Source organism: Rana temporaria, chromosome 3, assembly GCF_905171775.1.
Source record: "Rana temporaria chromosome 3, aRanTem1.1, whole genome shotgun sequence".
NCBI classification, from domain to species: Eukaryota; Metazoa; Chordata; class Amphibia; order Anura; family Ranidae; genus Rana; species Rana temporaria.
The window spans coordinates 44,662,248-44,689,908 of NC_053491.1; the positions used below are offsets into that span (position 1 = coordinate 44,662,248).

At 44.7% G+C, this 27,661-nt stretch overlaps 1 protein-coding gene across 2 annotated transcripts in view; it reads right to left on the reverse strand.

Moving 5' to 3' along the window:
- FES (FES proto-oncogene, tyrosine kinase) overlaps positions 1 to 27,661 on the reverse strand; it is a 252,331-nt gene that overhangs the window by 157,087 nt on the left and 67,583 nt on the right. The window contains exon 2 of one of the 2 annotated variants that reach the window (XM_040342486.1): positions 26,883 to 27,153. In XM_040342486.1, coding sequence (XP_040198420.1) covers positions 26,883 to 27,107 — 225 coding nt within the window. In that variant the 5' untranslated portion in view covers positions 27,108 to 27,153. Of the gene's footprint in view, positions 1 to 26,882; positions 27,160 to 27,661 lie in introns of both variants that reach the window. The other variant, XM_040342485.1, reaches the window with a different exon arrangement.

Genomic DNA, 27,661 nt, shown 5'->3' on the forward strand with positions numbered 1-27,661 from the left:
AAATTGTCCAGCCTGTGGCAGTGGCCTTAAGTCAGGCCTGTGGCAGAGGTCTGTTTCCTCCCAGTGATCCGCAAGTGACGCTCCGGCTGCCAGGCCTGAGATAACTGCCTGTCCGGGGGCACTTTACCCACCCTGATTGGGGTGGCGACAAATTGAGCTACACCATTGCTGAGAGCAGGCTTGCTTTTTGTGAATATCCAAGGCCTGATACTAAAAGTTCCTCTACGCTCTTCAACCTTCTCTGTCGTGTGTCACGTTGATGTTGGCCAGGTTGGGCCTTGAAATAAAGCATTTAAAAACTGAATTGGTGTCTGGACACTTGCTCTTTACTTACACTCACAGAAGTCACCCCTAGACCAAGTCAAGAAGGTAACTTAGAAAGCCGGTCCCAAAACTAATCAGGGGCTCCTTCGAGGGTGAGCGCTACAGGAATATTTAGGAGCCTTTCCAAAATATGATTTTTGCTTCTTTTTTGCATGCAGGGAGAAAAAAACAGCCAGAGCTGACACGTTTCGGCCTTAGGCCTTCATCAAAAGCTTTTGATGAAGGCCTAAGGCCGAAATGCGTCAGCATTTATGGATGCTGTTACTGCTGCAATGCTTCAATAATTTTTTTCTATAGAGACAATATAGAACTATAGTCCTGCCAGTGTTGGGGCCCTTTCCTCTCAGCAGGGAGCTCCTTTTCTCCAACAAGGGAGTTTTTAAACCTCAGTTCCCATGTTGGGGGCTATCATTAGACAACAATGTTGTAATGAGCCCTGGTCCTGTAGTTGCAGGTTGTGTCTGCAGGGAGGAAACCTGACACACTGAGCCTTAATTGGCCAGGAATGGAGATTCATGGTTAGGCCATTTTTTTGTATTGTTCACTTGTTTGCTGTATATGGTATAGTTGTTTTTAGTTACTTATGTTGGGATTGTATTCACTACTTTGGCTAAGACCGGCGCATAAGCACTGCGCTCTTCAGGCTGGACCGCACTGCACACCAGGCGCTGTATTGTAACGCAGTGGCTGTTGTTATCATACCATAAAGTTACAGGTATTCGGGTCCAGATACAGGTTGGGTCATCAACTGAACAGGCCTGGAGGACCCAAACAATCCACTGCTCTGGAGGTAGTGTCATTGTCAGTACAAACACATTTGCCAGACAATCTGTTGTATCTGAAGGATCCTTATACAGTAAAACCTTGGATTGCAAGCATAATTCGTTCAAGAAACATGCTTGTAATCCAAAGCACTTTCCCCATAAGAAATAATGGAAACTCAGATAATTCGTTCCACAAATATTTATTCATATGTCCTTCAGTTTATAGTCCATATACATTAAAAAGATCATAGCAAGGTTGTGTAACCATAAAATGTCCATCCACAAATAGAAGCCTCTACAAGGGGATTATAAGCAAAATTCAGCAGGAGCCACAGAGTATAAAAGAGAAGAGAGGTGCAAACAAAATTGGCGTCCTTTTTTCCTATTTGATAACCTCTGCGGTTTTTAGTTTTTGCGCTATAAACAAAAATAGAGCGACAATTTTGAAAAAAAATAATATTTTTTACTTTTTGCTATAATAAATATCTCCCAAAAAAAAAATCGCAATAAGCGTTTATTGATTGGTTTGCGCAAAAGTTATAGCGTTTACAAAATAGGGGGTATTTTTATGGCATTTTTATTAATATTTTTTTTTTTACTAGTAATGGCGGTGATCAGCGATTTTTTTTTCGGTATTGCGACCTTATGGCGGACACTTCGGACACTTTTGACACATTTTTGGGACCATTGGCATTTTTATAGCGATCAGTGCTATAAAAATGCATTGGATTACTATAAAAATGCCACTGGCAGTCAAGGGGTTAACACTAGGGGGCGGGGGAGGGGTTAAGTATGTTCCTTGGGTGTGTTCTAACTGTAGGGGGGGGGCCTCACTAGGTGAAATTACCGATCTTCTGTTCATACATTGTATGAACAGAAGATCAGCATTTCTCTCCCTGACAGGACCGGGAGCTGTGCGTTTACACACACAGCTCCCCGCTCTGTAACGAGCGATCGCGTGTGCCCGGCGGTGATCCCGCCCGCCGGGCACACGCACGGGAGTCAGGGGTGAGCGGGAGCCGACGTATAGCTACGTGCTCTTGCGCAGGGGAGCCGACCTGCCGCCTTAAAACGAAGGCAGCTGGTCGGAAAGTTGTTAAAAGAGGCACATCTAAGTATGCAGGCATCCGGGGTAAAGTGATCCACATAGACCGTCCTCCGCACCGCTGGCTCTCACCGCTATCAGTCTGCAAGACTACCCTGCAGTAGAGCGATCTGAAAGCGAGGCTTGAAGCGCAGCATGGAAGGGATGATGTTGATGGTGGAGGTGGTGAGGAAGATGGTCTATGTGGACAGTTTTACCCTGGATGCCTGCATATTTAGATGGGCCATAAAATATCCGTATGCAGCAGCTACTCAGCACTACACATGACCCCAAATGCTGCTCTGAGTCAACATTCTGATAGTGGTTTGCTTTCTCTGACTTCATTATTGTGAGTAAAATGTTGGTCATGTAAAGAAATATGGGCTGGTGTGTTCTATAAGCCAAAACTAATTTTTTGCCAAATGACTCCCATTGCTGGCTCAATTTCTAGCCATAAATCAGATCAACATAATTCCTCTTCCTGGTCTTCACCGCAACATTGTTCAGTAAAAACAATCTAGAATTCATTCACAGTCACATCCCAACTTCAGTTTCAAGGTTCCTTCTGCAAAAACCAAACCGTTCTCTTTTCACGCTTTAAACTCATGTCAACACGTCTATTCATGATACATCTCATTTTAATAATGTTAAGAACACAGGGCCAAATTCTCAAAAATCTTGCTTAACTTAACTTTAGGGAGTTAAGTTACACTGCCGCAATTTTCCGAAATTAAGTACCGATTCTCAAAGCACTTACCCGGAAAATTGCGGCAGCGCAACTTAACTCCGTCCGTCGCAAGGCGTTCCTAGTTTAAATGGGCGATTCCCATTTAAATTAGGCGCGCTCCCGCGCCGGACGTACTGCGCATGCGTGTGACGTCATTTTTCCCAACGAGTAGCGCGCGAACGTAATTTACGCCGGGCTTTGTGGATCGCGACGGGACAATAAAGTTGTGCCGGGAAAAAAAATTCAAATTTAAAAAAAAATTGCGGCGATCGAAAAAAAGGTCTGATTTTACATGGTGGACTAACTTTCCACATTGTAAAACCAGCCCTAGTTTTGCGCAAGCAAATCGGAACTTACGCAGAAACCACAATGCTTAAAAGCTTTGTGGATCTGCTTAAGTCCTCATTTGCATACGCAAAGCGGCATTTCAATGAGAAATGCCCCCAGCGGCGGATGCGGTACTGCATCCTAAGATCTGACAGTGTAAGTGTCTTACAGATGTCAGATCTTCTGCCTAACTTTGGAAAAATCCTTTTGAGGATCGTTTCCAAAGTTAGGCACAGAGATACGCAGGCTGAACAGCAGTTCCGCCTGCGTATCTCTTTTGAGAATTTGGCCCACAATTTTTAGGTGCGTTTTACTTTTATTTTTTTCTGCCTCCTCGAGATACTGCTGCTTTGCTGTGACCACGTCTGAGTGCTCCCGGGCGACTTGCTTCCCCGATGGGCCTGTGTGTTTTTTTTTTCATCTGGACTTCTGTTATAATATATTCTTGTACTTGCACCTGGAATCTGTGTGTTTTTTGCTGTCACATCACCTTTGTGCACCTTCCCACATGCAACTTAACCACTTCAGCCTTAGAAGAATTTACCCCCTTCCTCACCAGAGCACTTTTTGCGATTCAGCACTGCTTTAACCACTTAAGCCCTGGACCAAAATGCAGCTAAAGGACCAGGCCAGGTTTTGCGATTCGGCACTGTGTCGCTTTAACAGACAATTGCGTGGTCGTGCGACATGGCTCCTAAACAAAATTGACATCTTTTTTCCCCCCACAAATAGAGCTTTCTTTTGGTGGTATTTGATTACTTCTGCGGTTTTAATTTTTTGCGCTATAAACAAAAATAGAGCGACAGTTTTGAAAAAAATGCAATATTTTTTACTTTTTTCTATAATAAATATCCCCCAAAAATATATAAAAAACGTTTTTTTTTCCTCAGTTTGGGACGATACGTATTCTTCTACCTATTTTTGGTAAAAAAAAATCACAATAAGCGTTTATCGGTTGGTTTGTGCAAAATTTATAGGGTTTACAAAATAGGGGATAGTTCACATTTTGAAAAAAAAAACAATGTTTTTTACTTTTTGCTATAAAAAAAAATCCCCAAGAAATCTATAAAAAAAATAAATTCCTCAGTTTAGGCCAATACGTATTCTTCTACCTATTTTCGGGCCAAAAAAAAATTGGCAATAAGCGTATATATTGATTAGTTTGCGCAAAAGTTATAGCGTCTACAAAATAGGGGATAGTTTTACTGCATTTTTATTTTTTAAATTTTTTTTTACTGGTAATGGAGGCAATCTGCGATGTGGTGTCCTACAGCTCCCCTTCAGCCGCTGACATCTTTGAATGTTCAGCTTCCAGGTATGGATTCTCAGCCACTTTCATTGGCCAGGCCGATATGAAGTCAGTCCCGTGCAGCTGCTGTAGTTTAACCCTTTTTTGGCCGCTAGCGGGGATTAAAAGTGTCCCGCTAGCGGCCGAATACCTCTGCAAAAACGACGGTAAAGTATAGCGGTGCTTTAGCACCGACACCGCCCACGCCCCAGTGTAAAAAGATGATGTTTCCCGGAATGACTCCAGAGAATAAGGCACAGGCAAACTGATGGATCCACAAAAGATCCAGTGGAAAAGAAGGTAAAAGTGACTGCTAACAGAAGCTGTTGTCTTCCAAATGAATGAAAAGTCAAAATTGCGCCTTAGGGAATATATCCGAGACAGATCCACTCAGGTTATAATGGTCTCAGATACCCTTGGCTACCTTGATTCAACTCACAGTATCAGGGGGGCATATATAATATAAGAACTCACAGTGTAGTATGTAATAATGAAGATTTATTAAAGCAGAAAGCCAAACCCAAATCATCCAATCATTTCATCCAAATGGACTTTAACTGGGGCAAGTGTTTAGGGAAAGAGGGAGAGGAACAGGTAAAGTCCGCTTTTTCACTACAGTTAAGCCTATAATCAGGCTTACCTGTAGGTACAATGAATATCCCCTATATGTGCCCTGTTTGGGAGATATTCACATTTGTAGCAGCTGGCAACGTCACTTGAGCATGCGCACTAAGGGCCAGATCCACGAAGCAGTTACGCTGGCGTATCTATTGATACACCGCGTAACTGCTAGGTTGCTCCGGCGTATCTTTGTTTTGTATCCACAAAACAAGATACGCCTGAAGCTGGGCTAGATCCGACTGGCGTACGTCTTAGTACGCCGTCGGATCTAAGGTGCATATTTACGCTGGTCGCTAGGTGGCACTTCCGTCGATTTCCACGTTGAGTATGCAAATTAGCTAGATACGCGAATCCACAAACGTACGTCCGGCTGGCGCATTTTTTTACGTCGTTTCCGTAAGGCTTTTTTCGGCGTAACGTTACCCCTGCTATATGAGGCGTAGCCAATGTTAAGTATGGACTTCGGGCCAGCGTCAAATTTTCCGTCGTGTACGTCGTTTGCCTAAAACGTTCGCGAATAGGGCTTTGCATAGAATGACGTTCACGTCGAAAACATTGGCTTGTTGCGGGTTAATTTGGAGCATGCGCACTGGTATACCCCCATGGATGGCGCATGCGCCATTCAGAAAAAAACGTCATTTACGTTGGGTCAAGACGTATAGACATAAAACACGCCCCTATTTCATCCATTTGAATTGCGCGCCCTTACGCCGACTCAGATACACTACGCCGTCGTAACTTACGGCGCAAATTCATTGTGGATACGGGAAATACGCTGTAAGTTACGGCGGCGTAGTGTATCTGAGATACACTACGCCGGACGTAAAGAAGCGCCACGCTACGTGGATCTGCCCCTAAGTGTGTGCTGTCCATTCAGAGTGCTATGCCGCAATCGTAACTCACATGCGCATGCACAGAAGTGACGTCATCATGGCCCGACCATTCAAACAGCTGGAGTGCACAAATCCGTAAGGAAGACCAGGTGAAGATGGAAGCCTTGACAGCCTGCCATTGGAGAGATACACTTTACAGCTAAGTCTGTCATAATGTGCTGGTATATGGTGTATACTAGCACATTATGCCATTACCTTGCATGAGGGACCTTTTTTTTCTTGTTACAGCAAAGTTTACTACAGCTTTAAGTAATACAAAACATAATGTTCTGTCCATAAGCAAATATAAAAATGAAAGCCAGTGATGACTCTACATTGAATCACTCTGAATTCTCTTGGCTCAGAGTCCATGAGTCAGAAATCACTGGCACTGCAATGACTTCCCCCAAACAATACTTTGTGAAAGTCGTGACACAGACGAGATTGCTAATGGTCCACTTCTGGCCAGTCAGACATATGAAGAATGAAATACGTTCACATCTCCGTGATCACGCGATTGTTTGCTGCTTACAATACAAGAGACGTACAGTTCAGTGGTGAAGGTCAAGCGGAAAAAAGGAATCAGCAAAAGTTTGAAAAATGGGATTTTAATATGGAAGAGGTTCAAAAAAAAGAAAAAGAAAAGAAGAATCACACAAAAAATTGCCTGAAATGAAATCCAATAGTTACATTAATACACAGACTATTACTTTATTGAATGAATAATACAACTAATGTTACAACTAATATTAAGCAGATGTTGTAGGAGAAAGTTTCTTAAGAAAACATGAATGTGCTGTGATAAATTATTGGCTGACCTTGCAACAAACCAGGAGTAACATAGAGAGATGAAACATTTATTTGCCATTACCATGTTTTTGTGCATGCTTTTACATCTATAGTTAAAGCGGAGGTTCACTCTAAAAAACATGTATATACCATTCCATCCAGCATACTGCCGACATGTACAGTATGCTGTTTTTTTTTTTTTCCCGCTGTACATACTGTCGTATAGCTATTTTCCCCCCGGCTTCCGGGTAGTGGCTCCAGCGGGAGTGGGCGTTCCTATTCAGAGACTAAGTGATTGACGTATGACAAAAGCTTCCCCCGGCGCATAATGCGCATCACCAGTTTCCGAAAGAAGCCGAACGTCGTTGCGCAGGCGCCGTATAGAGCCGACTCGCAGTTCGGGTTCTTCCGGAAGCTGGTGACGCGCATTATGCGCCGTGGGAAAGCTTTTGTCATCACGTCAATCACTTAGTCTCGGAATAGGAACGCCCACTACCCGGAAGCTGGGGGGGGGGGGGGGAAATAGCTATACGAGGGTATGTACAGCGAAAAAAAAAAAAAAAAACAGCATACTGTACATGTCGGCAGTATGCTGGATGGAATGGTATATACATGTTTTAGGGTTAACCTCCGGGTTAACTAAACTAAGGGGAACTAAACTCTTTTCATCAACATTACAATGGATGCACCGATACCATTTTTTTTTTTTTTTACAAGTACTAGTACCGATACTTTTTTTAAAAACTTTGCCGATACCAATTATTTATACCTACCGCAACTGTTTTGTTTACACTTCAGCTGTCAGCAATGGTACAAAGCATTGAAAAGTTATTTACAAATTAAATTCATTTTTTTTACATTTTGCACATTTTTCAATGTGAAACGCGTAAATATATATTAAAGGTTTAAAAAAAAATTAACAAACAAAGCAAATAAAAAAAGTTTAAAATTTGTAATAGTTTAAAAAAATCATCATGAAAACAATAATTAAATGGAGAAGGAGAATAAGTTAAAGTGTAGGTTCACCCAAAAACTTAATTTTTAACATTAGATTAAGGCTCATTTTGTCAAGGGGAATCGGATGTTTTTTTTTAAATCGAAGCCGTACTTACCGTTTTAGAGAGCGATCTTCTCCGCCGCTTCCAGGTATGGTCTTCGGGACTGGGCGTTCCTATTTGATTGACAGGCTTCCGACGGTCGCATACATCGCGTCACGACTTTCCGAAAGTAGCCGAACGTCGGTGCGCAGGCGCCGTATAGAGCCGCACCAACGTTCGGCTTCTTTTGGCTACTCGTGACGCGATGTATGCGACCATCGGAAGCCTGTCAATCAAATAGGAACGCCCAGTCCCGAAGACCATACCCGGAAGCGGCGGAGAAGATCTATCTCTAAAATGGTAAGTACTGCTTCGATTTAAAAAAAAACACCCGATTCCCCTTGACAAAATGAGCGTCAATCTAATGTTAAAAACATTTTTTCGGGTGAACTCCCGCTTTAATTAAGGCCGATTAGAGTAAATTAAGGGTTAATAAGGGGTTAAACAAACGATCATTTAATAATAATAAACTATAAATTATATATATATATATATATATATATATATATATATATATATATATATATATATATATAAGCACACACACACACATGTATGTATATAATATATATTTTTTAACTTGACAGTTTGCTTAAAACTGACTTTGGTCTGTAGATGAATAAACAGAAAGATACAAAAAGAAACAATGTGGTAGATTTACTTAAAGCGGAACTTCAGTGATTTTTTTCATCTTTCCATCTATTAAATCTTCTGCCCTTGTTGTTTTAACTTTGGCTAGTAAATAATTTATACAGCCCACTTCCTGTTTCTTGTCTGGTAAAAAGCCTAGGATTATGACATCATGCACAGCTCTTTCTCTCACTCTCGTGGGAGTTTGCCAGGAAGGGAGGGGAGATGAGTCCTAAGAGGGCCAATGAGAGCTGCAGAGCTGGAGGTGTGCCTCTGTGTGTCTGTGTAAATCCAGGAAGTGAACAGGCAGCAGCTTCAGCTGCCCAAAGTTAAAATGGTTGCAGCCCGAGGGCTTTCACACTGAGGCGATGCGCTGGCAGGAGGAAATTTTTTTTCCTGCAAGCAGCATCTTTGGAGCGGTATAGGAGCGGGGTGTTTACTGCTCCTATACTGCTCCTTCCCATTGAAATAAATGGGAAAGCACGGTAATACCGCCAGCAATGCGCCTCTGCAGTAAATATGACGGTATATCGGCGCTTAAAATCACATCGCTAAACCGCCACCGCACCTCACATGCCCAGTGTGAAAGGGGCCTAACTGAATTGTATTTAAGATTTTGTACAAATCCTTTTGTTGGTAATGACGGCTTCAAGACACCTCCTGTATGGAGAAACTAGTCGCATGCGTTGCTCAGGTGTGATTTTGGTCCATTCTTCCACACAAACAGTCTTCAAATCTTGAAGGTTCCGTGAGCCTCTTCTATGAATTCCAATCTTTAATTCTTTCCATAGATTTTCTAGTGGATTCAGGTCAGGTGATTGGCTGGGCCATTCTTGCAGCTTTATTTTCTTTCTTTGAAACCAATTGAGAGTTTCCTTGGCTTTGTGTTTGGAATCATTGTCTTGCTGAAATGTCCTCCCTCGTTTCATCTTCATCATCCTGGTAGATGGCAGCAGATTTTTATCAAGAATGTCTCGGTACATTTTTCCATTTATCTTTCCTTCAATGATATGAAATTTGCCAGTACCGTATGCAATTTGACCTCCAAACATGGGGCCAGATTCAGAGAGATCGGCGCATCTTTAGATAGGCGTAGCGCATCTCATATGCGCTACGCCGTCGTAACATTGAGAGGCAAGTACAGTATTCAGAAAGCACTTGCTCCCATATGTACGCCAGAGTAACGTAAATGGGCCGGCGTAAGCCTGTGTAATTCAAAGTAGCAAGGCAGTGTGCGTGTTGTATTATAATGAAGCGTGACCCCATGTAAATGCATGGCCGAACGAACGGAGCATGCGCGCGCATGCTTAGAATCACGTCGAATTTACTCCCTAAGATACGCCGGCTCCATTCATACGACGTGAACGCAACCTACGCCCAGCCCCATTCACGTACGACTTACGCAAATGACGTAAAATACGACGGCTGTTTCGACGTTTCCGACATCCATACCTTAACATGACTTACCCCTGGTTTATGAGGGGTGTGGTGGAAATTTGAAGATGTATTTAATATGTATTGTCATAATGGCACCCAGTCTTAGTACTGCCACAACCCGCTCTAAATAGAACTGACTGGGGCAGTCTGAGGCTGGTTGAATCTCGTCTGGTAGTAGAAAATGTCTTGAGGTCGGAGTGTGATGTTTGCGGTGTGGGTGTATGTCCGCTAACGAGGGGCCCTCTGTGCATTTAGCACCGACGATCGTTGAGGAGGGGATGCGCTCACTTCGCAGGCAAACTAGTGGTTATGGACAGATGTGCGCTCTTATCTGGGTCTTGTCTGATCAGCAGGGCTTGCGATTCGTAGCGTACGCCTGTAGATAGCTTCCTTTCCACCTTAATAAGGGTATAATCTGGATATGCATTATTCTATGGAATGGCGCAGATTAGGATTCTATCAGGCGATTAATATGAGAGCTTATGATCGGTTAGAGGCAGGGGGGGCACTCCCTGCCACGCCCATAAGCCTTTAGCAGCATTGTATGTACTTCTATGCGTTGTATTGTATCCATTGTATTATATTCTATTCATGTATTCTATGGGACTTCCTGTTAGAAGGAACGTCCTTATATGGTGTTAGCTGTGTCAGTGGAACATCATGTGTTAACCACTCCCATGAGGGAGGTGTTTAATGGGTGCAGTGAGCACTTCCTGTTTTGGGTAAATAAAGGGTGCTTGGCTGAGCCAGGAATGGCGGTCATGCTGGCAGAATGATATGAGAACAGGCTGGTGATGGTGTCTCTTTGTATGAATGGCAGAGAATGATGGTGAGTGAATCTATTTAGCTTAAATAAGCATTATTTCATTAAGACTGGATGCTGTGCTTTATAGCACAGGGCAAAATGGCGCTGTGCTCTGCGTACGGCCTATTTTGCCACCACAGATGGCGGGCCAAGGTAGGAGCAGACTGGGCCCCTTTGGGTATCGGTTATGTTCCGATGCGTGGGGGACTCTTCTCTGCGAAAGAATAAATTTGACGTTTTAATGAAATAATGCTTGTGCGAATTGGACGTGTGTATGTGTGCGATTGGACGTGTGTATGTGTGCGATTGGACGTGTGTGCATGTATGATTTTGTCATGGACTAAAAGTTTGATTTGGATGTGTGTGTGTGTTTAGGATTGGATATGTGTATGATTGCGTGTGTTTGTGAAATCGAGTGGATTTGATTGTACATGTATGTATGAATTATGTGTGTATGCCTGGATGCTGTATGATTGAACAGATTGAAGTTATGTGCCCATGGTATACAGTAAAGCTGTTTGGAAAAGCTATTGTGTAAGACAGCAGCATTATGCCATGTGCTTTAGTGGGGGAGGGGTGATTTGTTTGGTGTGCCATGAGGCTTGGGGGGGGTGGGCAACCAGCATGGCTGTCCCATCACTGAGTCAAAGTTGGTAACCCTCAGTATGGCTTGTTACATGAGCATGAAAAGTTTTTTTTTAAGGTTTTAAATGTGACCTCACTGTGAATTTCTTAAATGGCTTGTTATGAAAGGTGATGCCGCAGTTTGTACATGAGCTTTGAGAAAAGTGTTTTTGTTTTAATGTTGCGCATGTATCTGAAATTTTTTGAATGTGCTGTGTTGGCAAAAGGTCCGATTTGAAGGAGCCTAAAGTGTGTGCCTTGTTGGTTGGTTGTTTTTAGAAAATGTTTTTAATGTTCATATTTGATGTTCCATGTGTTGTCTTTGTGGAGAGATTCTAGGCAGGTTTTTGGGGGCTGCATATGGCAGCCATCTTGTTTCCTGCTATGGTCGTTGGCGGCCATTTTGTGAGGTGCAGTCTGTTTGGTCTGTGGGTCATCCTGGGTCATCTTTTGGGTGTGATACCATGTGACCGCAGTGGAATTTCGCAGCCTTTGGGGCAGATTTTTGTTTTCCTTTGTGTAGTATGGTCTGTCCTTTGGCAGACAGGTGCGAGGCGCAGTTCAAGCGTAAATGGCGCCATTGTTGCTGGCCATTTTTGAGATACAGTTTAAGCGCTATCTTTTGAATTGTGCTTGCGTGCTAGGGCTAATTTATATAAAAGATCTGACTAACCTACCGGCTGACTTTGCAGTATAAGAGTGGAGGCTTTTGTGTAAGAATTTCGTTTTTTGGTGAAAAGACTGCTTTGCATGCACTGAATTTTGTTGGTGTTTGAATATTGAATATTTGGGGTCCTTGGCAATTCATTTGTATTTGAAGATCGTAGGGTCAGGGGGGGAGATCAACTCCTATTCTGCAGATGGGAGGAGATTGTTTTACCTTTCCTGAACCAGCATACAACAGGAAGTCCTTTTTCGGCATTTATATATAAGCAGGAAGTCAGTGGGAGGAGTTTTTGAAGTCTTCCGAAAGATTAACAATGAGACTTGTGTCCTGAAAGGACAACGGAAAATATTTTGGCGTTTAAAAGAGTGTTTTAAAGTTTAATTTCAGTCGTTTTTGTGAAGTGTTATACTATAAATACAGTTTTGGGTATTTTGGAGCAAACAGGAGGGCTTCACCATTACTGTTGTAATCTCTAGATGCAGACAGAAGCCACATTATTCTGCAGGTGATAACTGGGCGTAAGTGTTCTGTGTGGTTTAGTCTGGCGACGCAGTGTATGGGATGCATACACTGTGAGGGGTAGAGGCCTAATTTGGGGGTTGATCCGTGGTTGTTGACGAATCATTTGGCATAGTTACTCTGTAGTTCCGTGCCAGGAGGGTTGGGACAACAAGCCATAGAGATGATGCCTCGGTTAGGGTTTACTAGTTGAGGGACTGGACCAGATAGTGGTTGTAGTCCGTCAATCCACCGTAGAAGAAGGCACCGGGCGGTGCTCCCCGATATGGGTGCAACGGTTTCTCTCGGACGCGGGAAGTAAGACGATAAGCCGATTCGAATCGCGTGGGAAGGAAGGCTTCCCACAGTCAGACGGTTACACGGTGCACAAAGCCTAGTTTTGGGGGCAAAGGCCTTTAGACCCCTTTAAAAGATTGCCAAGGATACTATTTGGGTATCCCTCTGGAGTGGATGTGGTTTCGCTGCGGTTTCAGAAATCTGTAATGATGAGTGTGGATGGAGGCGTGGTACACGCTTTGGTGACCCTCAAAGGAGAGCTATACATAGCCGGTCTATGCAAGGCTCTCACGCTGTTCTCATATTTTCCCATTGTATTTTTGTCTATTGCTGAAAGTGAAGGCAGATTTCCGGCTGGTTTTTGTTTTTTTTCATTTTTGTTTTGGATACTATGAATATCTCCCCCACATTTGTATATGAATGTTTGTATGTAGTAACGTGAATATGTTCGAATTTACCGCGGCGATCCTCCGATGCGTCGCGGCTGTAGTATTTTTGTAGAAACGGGGAAAGTAAGGGTTATAGAGGGTTTTGTTTGAATCGGTTTTGAAAGAATGTCATTGAAAATTTACAGGAATGTCATTTTTGTTTGCCATTCTCTGCAGGATAAATATGAGGGATGAAGTAATGATTTCTGCATATAAGTATTTTTCAGGTCCAAGAAGTTTCTGGAAGTGTTTGTACATAGAGAGCAGGTGTATGTAGACAGCTGTACACATGGATAAATACGAGTCTAAGAAGGTTTAAAGGATCATAGGCTATTTCATTGTTTCTTCTTCCTCCAGTCTGTAATGAGGAAGAAGGGGGGATAAATAAATGTAAAAGTGACAGTTTTTCGAACTGATAACACTAATCTTTCTAATTCTAATCAAGTTTGTGCCAAGACTGTCTTTCTTTGATGGAATTTGAATCGGCAAGCAGCAGTCTAGCAAAGTAGGTTCCCATCTTAGATGCTAAGAACCTCCCAATGGTTCCAGGTATTACAGAAGATGGTAAGCGATTTATAGGCGACGGTGAGCCACGCACAGATTGCGCAGTGAACACAGTCCCGAGGTCGGGGTTACTGTCATAAGGTTTGTTTGGAGGTCAACCGAAACCAGGGTCGTACTCCCCTCGTCAGCTGTCACGTCTTTTCTCAGGTGATGGGGTGAGTGCGATCACTGTAACATGAACTTCAAAGGGGTTCAGGAGAGTCTTTCCTGGACCCCGACACGGTAATTGGTTTTCATTTTTCCCAACCAGGTGACTGGGTCGTTTGTAAAGAAACTTGATGGATGAGACCACGCCAGCCACTGCAAGGAGCGGCTCCGCCACATCAAAGAAATGAGTAGTATCTTCGTTTATTTTGTATTTGTTTGTTTAGTAAATTTTAGCAGAGGTAACGATGAAATACATCCCAAGTTATTATTTAAAGTCTATTCTATGACTAATTAAGAAAGTGAACGGGACGGATTGCGGGGTCTGTTCTGAGTCTCCACCGAGCTTTAGTCCCCAGCGATGACAGCGGTACATGCTATTTATGACGTTATGATTGGTATGAGGATTATTGACAAACTAGTGAAGACTCCGGACAGACACTTGGCAATAGAATTTAATGAGATGTCTTTAGAGGGTAGAATTTTTATTTGTTTTTATGGCTCTGCCTCTTGTCGGTTGGGTATCTATAGCTTATAAGGTAATTCAAGAGGTTCATGTGTGGTGGTGAAGCTGTCCCAGCATCCTATATCGCGGCCGATCGCAAGGATCTGATGGCGCAAGAGAAAGTAGGAATGTCAGGGACAGCAAGACGGGAATTGTTCACCAACCCGGACCAGGTCTGGGCATGGCTTCCTGCATGTACAAGGTGGGGGGCTTGAGCTTATGATACGATTGAACAATTCACACCTATTGAGGATGGGATGTTTCATATGACTGTTGAAGCTACAAGGAAGTTCTCACGGTCCAAGTGCGATTTCTGGGAATTTACAAGTAAAGATTGTTATACCTGGATCTGGGATACTGGGAATTGGAGTTCAGGCCCATATGGATAATGTTTGGGTCCCTGCAAGGCAGAGCCAGAGCTGTAGCTAAGTGAAGGTTGGGAATCTTTGGGGATTAATTTTTATTTTACAGCGGATCGTGGTTGATGGAAATGGGAATATATATATACTCATGTGGTTTTTATTTCTATTCTTTCTATGTCGTGATGAGGCGCTCCTGTTGCCTGATTGGACTTGTGACCAAAGCCGGAGCAGTTGACCACATCTTCCTTGATGAGACGCCCCGAAGCCGGACCCACGTACAAGACACAGAGGACCCCAGACCGATCTGCGATTACTACAGCTCACCAAGTTGTGCCCTCCTTATAAGTCATCCCTCCTGAAGAACAGAGTCTACATGTCAAGCCGTGTTTTCCTTTTTATGGACTGTAAAGACTGATTTAGTTTCTAGGTGTAAGACGACTATCAAGATTGGAAGGACAAGTGGGAGCAATATGACAAAAAGGGAGGACTGTGGTGGAAATTTGAAGATGTATTTAATATGTATTGTCATAATGGCACCCAGTCTTAGTACTGCCACAACCCGCTCTAAATAGAACTGACTGGGGCAGTCTGAGGCTGGTTGAATCTCGTCTGGTAGTAGAAAATGTCTTGAGGTCGGAGTGTGATGTTTGCGGCGTGGGTGTATGTCCGCTAACGAGGGGCCCTCTGTGCATTTAGCACCGACGATCGTTGAGGAGGGGATGCGCTCACTTCGCAGGCACACTAGTGGTTATGGACAGATGTGTGCTCTTATCTGGGTCTTGTCTGATCAGCAGGGCTTGCGATTCGTAGCGTACACCTGTAGATAGCTTCCTTTCCACCTTAATAAGGGTATAATCTGGATATGCATTATTCTATGGAATGGCGCAGATTAGGATTCTATCAGGCGATTAATATGAGAGCTTATGATCGGTTAGAGGCAGGGGGGGCACTCCCTGCCACGCCCATAAGCCTTTAGCAGCATTGTATGTACTTCTATGCGTTGTATTGTATCCATTGTATTATATTCTATTCATGTATTCTATGGGACTTCCTGTTAGAAGGAACGTCCTTATATGGTGTTAGCTGTGTCAGTGGAACATCATGTGTTAACCACTCCCATGAGGGAGGTGTTTAATGGGTGCAGTGAGCACTTCCTGTTTTGGGTAAATAAAGGGTGCTTGGCTGAGCCAGGAATGGCGGTCATGCTGGCAGAATGATATGAGAACAGGCTGGTGATGGTGTCTCTTTGTATGAATGGCAGAGAATGATGGTGAGTGAATCTATTTAGCTTAAAAAAGCATTATTTCATTAAGACTGGATGCTGTGCTTTATAGCACAGGGCAAAATGGCGCTGTGCTCTGCGTACGGCCTATTTTGCCACCACAGGGGTAAACTTACGCCGAACATACGCCTTACGTAAGTGGCGTAGCTTACTACGACGGGCGCAAGTACGTTCGTGAATTGGCGTATCTAGCTTATTTACATATTCAACGCCTAAATCAACGGAAGCGTCCTTAGCGGCCAGCGTAAATATGCACCCAAGATACGATGGCTTAGGAGACTTGCGTCGGTCGTATCTTGCCAAAATTCAGGCGTATCTGCTTTCCTGAATAAGCGTATAGATACGACAGCGCACATTTGGACTTACGACGGCGTATCTGGAGATACATCGTCGTAAGTCCTTTCTGGGCCAATGTGTGTATTATGGAATCCAAGGAGTTAAAATTTAGACTCATCTGACCAGACTATATTCTCCCATTATTTCACAGGCTTGTCTAAATGTTGTGCAGCAAACTTTAAATGAGCTTTTACATGCTTTTTCTTCAGCAATGGAGTCTTGCGTGGTGAGCGTGCATACAGGCCATGCCGGGTGAGTGCATTACTTGTTCTTTGAAACAATTGTACCTGCTATTTCCAGTTCTTTCTGAAGCTCTCCACAAGTGGCCCTTGGCTCTTGGATAACTCTTCTGATAATTCTTTTCACTCCTTTGTCAGAATCTTGCGAGGAGCACCTGGTCGTGGCCTGTTTATAGTGAAATGGTGTTCTTTCCACTTCTGGATTATGGCCCCAACAGTGCTTACTGGAATATTCAGAAGTTTAGAAATTCTTCTGTAACCAATGCCATCAGAAAGTTTTGCAACAATAAGGTTGCGAAGGTCTTAAGAGAGCTCTTTGCTTTTACCCACCGTGAGATGTTTCTTGTGTGACACCTTGGTAATGAAACAATTTTATAGACCATCAATTGAGACTGAATCAGCTGATATTAATTTGCACTGACAAGAGGGTAGGAATTCTTTCTAATTACTGATAGATTTTAGCTGGTGTCTTGGCTTTTCATGCTTTTTTGCACCTCGCTTTTCTTCAGGTGTTCAATACTTTTTCACTGTGTCATTCCATTTTATTACACATAACTTAAAGGAACACTAAATGTTCGTTTTTTATTAGATCAATTAATTGCTATAAGCTAGAGCATTTAAATATCACTTACCTAGTTTTTACTTTTGACCTCCAAAATACAGTAATCCAGGTTTGAAAATGCCATTTCCTGTCACTCCTCTTCTTGCTTTCCACCAGCATCTGAGCCGTTTTGCATGGTGGAAAGCAGAATGTGCTCACCCCCTCCCTATGACTACAGTCCTGCGTGAAGATGTTCTCTTATCCCTCACAGGCATGGAGGCTAAGCCTAACAGGAACTGTAGTTCCCATTAGGCCGTGATGTTGCTACCGCAAATACACCAAGCAAATACAGCATGCAGGCACCCAATGTCCTCCGTATCAATTGATGACATCATCGGTTGTTAGGACGCCAGTGGCTTGCCCACATGGTGCCCAAGGTTGTAATGCTGCACAATAAAATCCTGGCTTTGTTGGCAATTTGTAGGCATTTTTTCATGGCACCCCTGAAAAACCCAGTTGGCTCCCCAGGGTGCCTCTGGTTAAAAATGTCTTATGTAGGAAGAGGAACATAGGCATCCAGCAAATCCAGGAGTTTCAGGAGGCAGAGTCAGTACAGGAATCACTGCCTGCAGGCAGCAAGGTACCATGGGATATGTAGTCCCTATAAATATTATTATTATTATTATGATTATTATTATATTCACGATTTATATAGCGCCAACGGTTTACGCAGCGCTTTACAATGTAGAGGGGAGACAGCACAATTACAGTACAGTTCAATACAGAAGGTACAGGAGGGCCCTGCTTGTAGAGCTTACATTTTAAAGGAAGGGGGAGGGGGGTTCAAAAGGTAATAGCTGCCGAGAATGATTTGAGCTGCAAAGCATGCAGGGAATCCAGAAAGTTGTGGAAAGAGATGATCAGCAGACAAGCAGAACTCACAACGTGAAAGGAGATTTTTTCAAGTAAGCTTAAAGGGGTTGTAAAGGTACACTTTGTTTTCCCTAAATAGCTTCCTTTACCTTAGTGCAGTCCTCCTTCACTTACCTCATCCTTCCATTTTTGCTTTTAAATGTCCTTCTTTCTTCTGAGAAATCCTCACTTCCTGTTCTTCTGTCTGTAACTCCACACCGTAATGCAAGGCTTTCTCCCTGGTGTGTCGTGCTTGCCTCCTCCCTTGGACTACAGGAGAGTCAGGACACTCTCTACGTTGCAGATAGAGAAAGGAGCTGTGTGTTAGTGGGCGTCCTGACAAGGGAGGGGGCGAGCACGACACTCCACACCAGGGAGAAAGCCTTGCATTACTGTGTTACAGAATTTTATGGCATTTTTATTAATATTTTTTTTTTACTAGTAATGGCGGTGATCAGCAATTTTTATCGTGACTGCGACATTATGGCGGACACATCGGACACTTTTGACACATTTTTGGGACCATTGTCATTTTAACAGCGATCGTGCTATAAAAATGCACTGATTCCTGTGAAAATGACACTGGCAGTGAAGGGGTTAATCACTAGGTGGGGTTAAGTGTGCCCTAGTGAGTGTTTCTTACTGTAGGGGGGATGAGCTGTGTGTGACATAACACTGATCTATGCTCCAATTTACACAGAGCGGACATCAGTGTCATTGTCACTAGGCAGAGCGGGGAGATGCTTGTTTACATAAGCATTTTTCCCCCTTCTTCCTCACCGTGACACGATCGCGGGTATGCCCGCGGACATCAAGTCCGCGGGACCCGCAGTCGGAGTCACGGATCTCGCGGCGGGCACCCGTGCACAATTTCGGCTTCTTAACCACTTCCCGCCCGGCCTATAGCCGATTTACGTCCGGGAAGTGGTTATGAAATCCTGACAGGACGTTCCAGAGCGTCCTGCAGGATTTCATGCCGCGCGCGCCCGTGGGGGCGCGCATCGCGGCGATCGGTGATGCGGGGTGTCAGTCTGACACCTTGCATCTCCGATCTCGGTAAAGAGCCTCCGGCGGAGACTCTTTACCACGTGATCAGCCGTGTCCAACCACGGCTGATCACGATGTAAACAGGAAGAGCCGTTGATGGCTCTTCCTCACTCGCGTCTGACAGACGCGAGTAGAGGAGAGCCGATCGGCGGCTCTCCTGACAGGGGGGGTTCGCGCTGATTGTTTATCAGCGCAGCCCCCCCTCGGAACGCCAAAAAAAAAAAAAGCCTGCAAAAAAAAAGAAGTCTAAAAAAAAAAAAAAAAAGCATTCAAAAAAAGATGCCAATCAGTGCCCACAAATGGGCACTGACTGGCAACCTGGCAAAATCAGTGCTGCCCCACAGTGTCCATCAGTGCCACCCCAGTGTCCATCAGTGCCACCCCACAGTGTCCATCAGTGCCACCCCACAGTGCCCATCCATGCCCAGTGCCCACCTATCAGTGCCCATCTGTGCCACCCATAAGTATCCATCAGTGCCACCCATAAGTGCCGCCCATGAGTGCCCATCTGTGCCGCCTATGAGTGCCCAGTGCCGCCCATGAGTGCCGCCTATGTGTGCCCATCAGTGCCGCCTATGTGTGCCCATCAGTGCCGCCTATGTGTGCCCATCAGTGCCGCCTATGAGTGCCCATCAGTGTCGCATACCAGCGCCGCCAATCAGTGCCACCTCATCTGTGCCCATCAGTACTACCTCATCGATGTCCATCAGTGCCATCTCATCGGTGCCCATTAGTGCCGCCATATCAGTGCCCGTAATTGAAAGAGAAAACTTATTTACAAAAAAATTAACAGAAAAAAATAAAAACGTTTTTTTTTTTCAAAATTTTCAGTCTTTTTTTAGTTGTTGCGCAAAAAAAAAATCGCAGAGGTGATCAAATACCACCAAAAGAAAGCTCTATTTGTGGGGAAAAAAGGACGCCAATTTTGTTTGGGTACAGTGTAGCATGACCGCGCAATTGCCATTCAAAGTGCGACAGTGCTGAAAGCTGAGAATTGGCTTGGGCAGGAAGCTGCGTAAGTGCCTGGTATGGAAGTGGTTAAAGGGGACGTGTATATATATATACGTCCTTCTGCCTGCCCGTGCCATGCTGTCGCCGTATATGGTCGTGCGCTGGTCGAGAAGCCGTTAAAGAGGTGCCAAGGCTGGACGGTAAGGGGTTAAGACTGGTATATAAACACATCTTTGTAATAATCAAACTTTTTCTGTATCAGTAACAACTGCTGATCAAACAGAAGGACATCACATATGCATAACAGATGCATTGTAGGCGCATGTGCAACACATTACAAAAGCATCTTACACGCTTCCCGGTTTCCTGAAAGCACCTAAAAAGCGTGTGTGTTTGTACTTTTAAAATGTGCTTTTGTGTTGAATGGCTGTGGTCACCAGCCCTAATATGGTAAAACCCAAACTAGTATGGAAAATACCCTCTGTCAAAATGAACTGGAGTCTCTTGCTGAATAGAAGGTTTACAAAGATAGAGGAACTGCACAGTAACCTCAACCGTGAGAACAATGAGGAAATAAGAATTAGGAAATGCCACTGTCCGTCTATACCAATTTCTAGTCACCACACTACAGTGTGAATATACAGTAACAGATGCTTAAAGTAGAACTAGAGAAAAAAACGTATTTTTTCATTTTGGATGGAGCAAGGGAGAGCTATAACCCCGGTCAGACTTTTTTTTTTTTCGTCATCTGTGCCCCATTGCAGAGATTTCCCTTCACATCCTGTCTCATAGCCAAACAGGAAGTGAGAGGAAATACATAGAAATTAATGGGATCGGTTGAACTCACCCTCAACCAGTTCCTATGTATGCATTGCTGTATTCCATGTTTTTTATTTTTGTTGTCAGGCTCATGTTTACATCCTGCTCGAGATCATTTGATGCATATTGTAATGCTACGCCTTATGTATACCATGTGTACTGCTGTTTTGCTCAATAAAAGCTTTTTTGATGGAAAAAAAGAAATTAATGGGATCCATTGGGGACCCCCCAGGTCACCAGAACTAGTGAGCCCATTGGAAGATTTCCCCTCTATTCCTTTTCTGGGGACAACCCAAAATGTGGGATTTTCTTTTTCTTTCACTTTCAATGATAATGGTAAACAGTAGGGTTGTCCCGATACCACTTTTTTAGGACTGAGTACAAGTACCGATACTTTTTTTTCAAGTACTCACCGATACCGAATACTGATACTTTTTTTTACATGTGTCCCCAAATGCAGCCATGTCCCCCACAAATGCAGCCATGTCCCCCACATATGCAGCCATGTCCCCCCACAAATGCAGCCATGTCCCCTGTGATACATTTGCCTATAGGTCTCAGTTTACTGCTCCCTGCTAGCCAGGTTATTGATGTGCTAATGTCCCCTCACTATTTCTAAAGGTTAATTGATCTATTGTGTTGTGTGAAGGAGAGCTGGGTTTAAGTGGCTTGGCTTAATTATTCTGATTGCTTCATTGTGGTAATTATCTCTCTATATGCGGGGTCGAGCGGTCTGGTTGATGTATTCAGTACAGCTAGTGCTCAGCGTCATTGATGTCATTGTCTAAAGAAAATGTGTTTCAGCATCGGCCCCGTCGTGTCTACCTATAATCTGTATGGAAGCCCCAGTGTGAGGGGGGCGGAGATTTGTCATTGTAACAGTTTTGGAAATGACATATAAGCTGTGTGTTATAACATTAAAGTCTGTGTTGTTCAAGCAGTAAGCTGGTCTCATGTGTGGCTTTCTGGGCGATTCCAGGGATATCCCTCCTCGTGGAGTATTGGGGTGATTTTCGTTATGGGAAGAAGGGAACGTTGACGGGGATATCATACCGATACCGTCACAATTGGTTGGTAGCAGTGGGATTTTTCCCTTCTATTCCCCTTCACACCCGGATTCCAAGCAGACACTGGAAGAACTACTGGAAGTTCGTGGAAGGATTGCTAGCAACAAAACCAAGCGGGTCATCATAGCAGAATCAATGGAGCTAGACCAGGAGGACGGGATTGCAGCAACGCCAGCAGTACAAGAGATGGAGACACCAGTGATTCAGGAGGAGGAATCGCCAGCCAACAAGCTAATGAGAGAGAATCTAGCGTGGTTCGGCCCGAACCCAACGCCAGATGTGGTACTGAAAGTGATGGACATGTTAGTAAACGCAGAGCTACAGTTAAAACTGGCAGCAGTCCAACAAGCAGCCGCACCTTCTACGAACAGTGAGTACAGCACAGCAGACGCAAGGAAGATTCCGTTTAGCGCTTTTAAAGCTTTTGATGAAAAGGACTGTGAGATTGATAACTTCCTGGCGGATTTTGAGCGACAATGTAACCTGCACCGAGTAGCTAGAGGAGACTGGGTTGCAATATTGTCAGGCAAACTGTCAGGCAAAGCTTCTGATGCTTTCCGGACCGTGCCAGATCAGGATATTCATAGCTACGCCCGGGTTAAAGAAGTGCTCCTGGCTCGTTATGCAGTAACCCCAGAGTCCCACCGACAGAAGTTCAGGGACTCACGCAAAACCACGAAAGACTCTTACGCAGAATGGGCATGCCAATTGTCCCGGTCGGCCTCTAACTGGGCTAACAGCAGCCAGGCCACCACCGCAGAGGACATTTTGCAACTAATGCTCCTGGAGCAATTTTACAATCACATCCAGACGGACGTCAAGGATTGGGTGAGAGATCGCAGGCCCATGACTCTACCAGAGGCCGCGAAGTTGGCGGATGAATATGCAGATACTCGCAAGACGAACCAGGTCACACCACAGGAACAACCTCCACCACAAACGGTGCCCTCACACCCACCAACCGCTAGATACCAACCTCCTAACAGACCGGTGACATCTAGCCCTCGCTATCATCGCCAGGAGGGCAACGAACAACGCTGCTTCCGGTGCAAACAGCTGGGTCACTTCAAGCAGAATTGCCCCATGAATGACAACACCAGGTCAAATTGGTCTCAACCTGGGTACCGCCCACCAGCAGCAGCCCATTGTGTAGACTCGGCTTGGGATCCAAAGGAGCTGGGTCAGGAAGAACCATTGGGCACCCCTTACGAAGCCCTCATGGTACAATCTGTTATTACGGACAACAGGGAACACCATTGTCAGCTGGTCATGGGCGACAGCCCTGAGCCGGAGGGGCCCTGGAGGGAGCTGGGCAGAAAGAGGCACCGCCGGCCACCCTTCAAGAAGAAGAGGTCCTGGAAGCCGTATAACAAGCTGACCTGGGAGGAGAAGAAGCGACTGGAGGAGAGGGAGTCGCAGCGGGCGTCCCAGATGCGTGCCGAGATGTTCGCCAAGGGCCCACCGGTGGCCCCTTACACCACCACCCAGTTCCTGATGATGAAGGACCACGTGGAGAGCCTGCAGGACATGAGCAAGCAGGAGCTGATCCGTGAGTACATGGAGCTGGAGGAGTGCATAAGCCGCATGGAGGAGGAGAAGAACCACCTGAGGTCACAGCAGCATGAACTGGAGATGGAGCTGGAGAAGCTCCAAGAGGAGAACCGGCGGCTGCGGAGGGAGCAGGGGGTGGCTGACCTTATGGGGCTCTGATTCCCCTCCCCCCGGACTCTGAGCACCAGTGCTACAGCATTTCAACAAATATAACTTTTTCTTTTTTATGAATCTCCTGGGATTGTCACTTCAGAGCCATAACCTGCCCCCTCCCATAGCGGGACACCTAGACGGCGGCGCACAGACCCATTCGCTGTCTTCACACTGACTTCTGGTGACTTTGCAGATCGCACAAAGACTTGGGGACTGACCGGCGTGTGATCTGACGACCCGGTGACATACCTGAGTCTGAAGCAGTTGCCAAGGGAGGTCAGTCATGCCAAACGGAGTTAACCTCTGACTAATAGCTCTGAACCCGTCAACCCTACTGGACCAGGGAAGGTCCAACCGGGTTTGCCGGAGCAGGGAGCAAAAGGGGGGCCATTGTGATACATTTGCCTATAGGTCTCAGTTTACTGCTCCCTGCTAGCCAGGTTATTGATGTGCTAATGTCCCCTCACTATTTCTAAAGGTTAATTGATCTATTGTGTTGTGTGAAGGAGAGCTGGGTTTAAGTGGCTTGGCTTAATTATTCTGATTGCTTCATTGTGGTAATTATCTCTCTATATGCGGGGTCGAGCGGTCTGGTTGATGTATTCAGTACAGCTAGTGCTCAGCGTCATTGATGTCATTGTCTAAAGAAAATGTGTTTCAGCATCGGCCCCGTCGTGTCTACCTATAATCTGTATGGAAGCCCCAGTGTGAGGGGGGCGGAGATTTGTCATTGTAACAGTTTTGGAAATGACATATAAGCTGTGTGTTATAACATTAAAGTCTGTGTTGTTCAAGCAGTAAGCTGGTCTCATGTGTGGCTTTCTGGGCGATTCCAGGGATATCCCTCCTCGTGGAGTATTGGGGTGATTTTCGTTATGGGAAGAAGGGAACGTTGACGGGGATATCATACCGATACCGTCACATCCCCCATATGCAGCCATGTCCCCCCATATGCAGCCATGTCCCCCCATATGCAGCCATGTCCCCCCCATATCCAGCCATGTCCCCCCATATGCAGCCATGTCCCCCCCCATATGCAGCCATGTCCCCCCCCATATGCAGCCATGTCCCCCCCATATTCAGCCATGTCCCCCCTATATCCAGCCATGTCCCCCCCATATCCAGCCATGTCCCCCTTACCTTACATGCTGCCGCGCCGCTTGGTTAGTACAGGCGGGGAAGATTACAGCTTTAATTTGAATAGCTGTAGTCTATCGCGCCGCGCTGCGTATAGACACTCCCCCTTGTTCGGGATTGGACAGTTCACCCAAGCAAGGGGGAGTGTCTATGCGCGGCGCGGCGGGAAAGACTACACCTATTCAAATGAAAGCTGTAATGTTCCCCGCCCGTATTAACCAAGCGGGGATGCAGCGGGATGCGGCGTAGCGGCGGCGGGTGGTGGCGGGGGTGGGGGGGGGGAGTATTCTATTTTGGTATCGGGGCTATTTGCGGGAGTACGAGTACTCCCGCAAATACTCGGAATCGGTCCCGATACCGATACTAGTATCGGTATCGGGACAACCCTAGTAAACAGGACAAATATAGGGGGGAATCCCCCAATGGGGGCACGGGCAGCAATTAAAACTGACAAGTGTATTGTTCTGATCCCTCTCCACTCTATTCAATGTGGAGTTTGTTTGCGTTTGGACAGCTCAGATGTGCGAACATAAGGTGGTTTGCTACTTAAATATCGCCCACTTCTTTTGGTGTCACATTTTTGGATATGATCCAGTGGTCCTTGTATATCACGAAGGGCAATTAACACAGATAATTTGTGGTTCCCTCTTTAGCTGAAGGAGTGCTCTCACTAAGAATGTCTAAATAATAAGTGGTACAAATCCCTGAAAAAGATTGTGCTTATATATTTTGAAACGCGTTGGATATCCCTATCTACCAATAACCATTGGCATCTGCATATCAATGGTGGAACAGCAAGTAGTTGGGGAATACCAATTCAGGACTATCAAACCTTGTATAATTGTACAATATCATGTAAAGTGACGGATACAGCTTTGGTATACTATGTTTACATTGTCGACTGTTTTTTATCCTAATCAATGCAATTTTATTAAATATGAAAATAAATATTTATTTTAAATAATACAAAAGTTCTTCTTTGAAATTGGCTTAAAAATCCCAATTTAGAGGTCAAAACACAATCAAAAAGGTGAACTTATCCTTTAACCACTTCAGATCCACGCTATAGCCTAAAGAAGGCTACACCCTTATCACATGATCTGCTGTCAGCCAATGACAGCTGATCATGTGATGAAAACAGAGCTGGTAATCGGCTATTTTTTCTCCTTGCGCTGATAGTGTGAGGAGAAAAAAAATAGCCAATCACCAGCGGCTGTCAGAGGAACATCGGTCCCGATGAAGGAGAGGTACCACCTGAATAACAGTGCTGCCTACCAATGACCATCAGCGCCACCTATCAGAGCCCACAGTGCCACCCATCAGAGCCCACAGTGCCACCCATCAGTGTCACATACCAGTGCCGCCAATCAGTGTCACCTACCAGTGCCGCCCATCAGTGTCCACTACCAGTGCTTATCAGTGTCACCTACCAATGCCAAATGCCACCTATCAGTGCCCCCATCTGTGCCCATCAGTTCCGCCTTTTCTGTGCCCATCATTGCCGTCTTATTCTTGCCTATCAGTGCCGCCTTATCTGTGCCCACCAGTGCTGCTTCATCAGCGCATATCAATGAAGGAGAAAAATTTGCTGTTTGCAAAATTTTATAACTATGAAACATGTTTTTATTTTTCAAAATTTTACATGTTTATTTGTTTGTTTAGCAAAAAAATAAAAACCCCGGCGGTGATTAAATACCACCAAAAGAAAGCTTTATTTGTGTGAAATAAATGATAACAATTTATTTTGGGTGCATCGTTGTATGACCGCGTAATTGTCATTCAAAGTGTGTCAGCGCTGAAAGCTGAAAAATGGTCTGGGCAGGAGGGGGGTTTAAGTGCCCAGTAAGGAAGTGGTTAAGGAAGTATTCACCCTGGTATGAATGCAAATAGTCTTCATATTTGGTATTCATGTGATTGGAGTAGTTAGTAGTAGTAGTAGTAGTAGTAGTAGTAGTAGTAGTAGTAGTAGTAGTAACAAAAGCAAATGGTTTACCTGGCTCAGCTGACTTGAGTACTCTGCTAGGCCAGGAATGGGGGCCTGGTCCAGTTTCTCTATCATGGTGAACATCTGATGAAGCTGTGTTGCATACTCCTTGTCACTCTTCACTCTTTGTATCATCCACTTTCTCAGTGATTCCATCAGCTTCAGCTCAGAATCTTGCAGGCGTAGCAACGCGTTGTGCCCATTAGGACAAATGAAATCAGTTGCAAACCCCATAATTATAGAGGTTCAGGTCACTTCGGGGGTCACCTTCTGGGATTATCTGTAACTGAGAAGAACAAATTACGTTAATAAATAGTTTTTTTAAATAGTACATTATACCTAATAGCCAAAATACCCTAAACCGCCAGGGAGACAGAGGAACGCTGCTCCGTGTATTTTGGTCATGTCCTAAATTAACCCACTTTTGGGCAACAGTCAGAGACATTACCCAAAAATTCACGGAATACAAGATTCCTGGTGATCAAGCCTTTTTTCTGTTGCATGTCTTTACCATCTCAGCCAAACTCTATAAATAATCTATCGTAAGACACCTCTTGAAGTCCTGTATCCCACTCCATTGGAAGAAACAACTTCTGCCCACTATTGCTGACTGGCTTCACAAGGGGGAAGATAATAATAAAATGCAGGATTTAGTTCTCACTGCGCAACACTACCAAGAAAAATATTCCTCAACTTGGGGGCTTTGGAATCAGTTTGTCCTTCTGAAGAGGGCACAGACCTTTTTTGGGACATAATGGGCCAGATCCAGAGAGAAATAGATCCGCGCA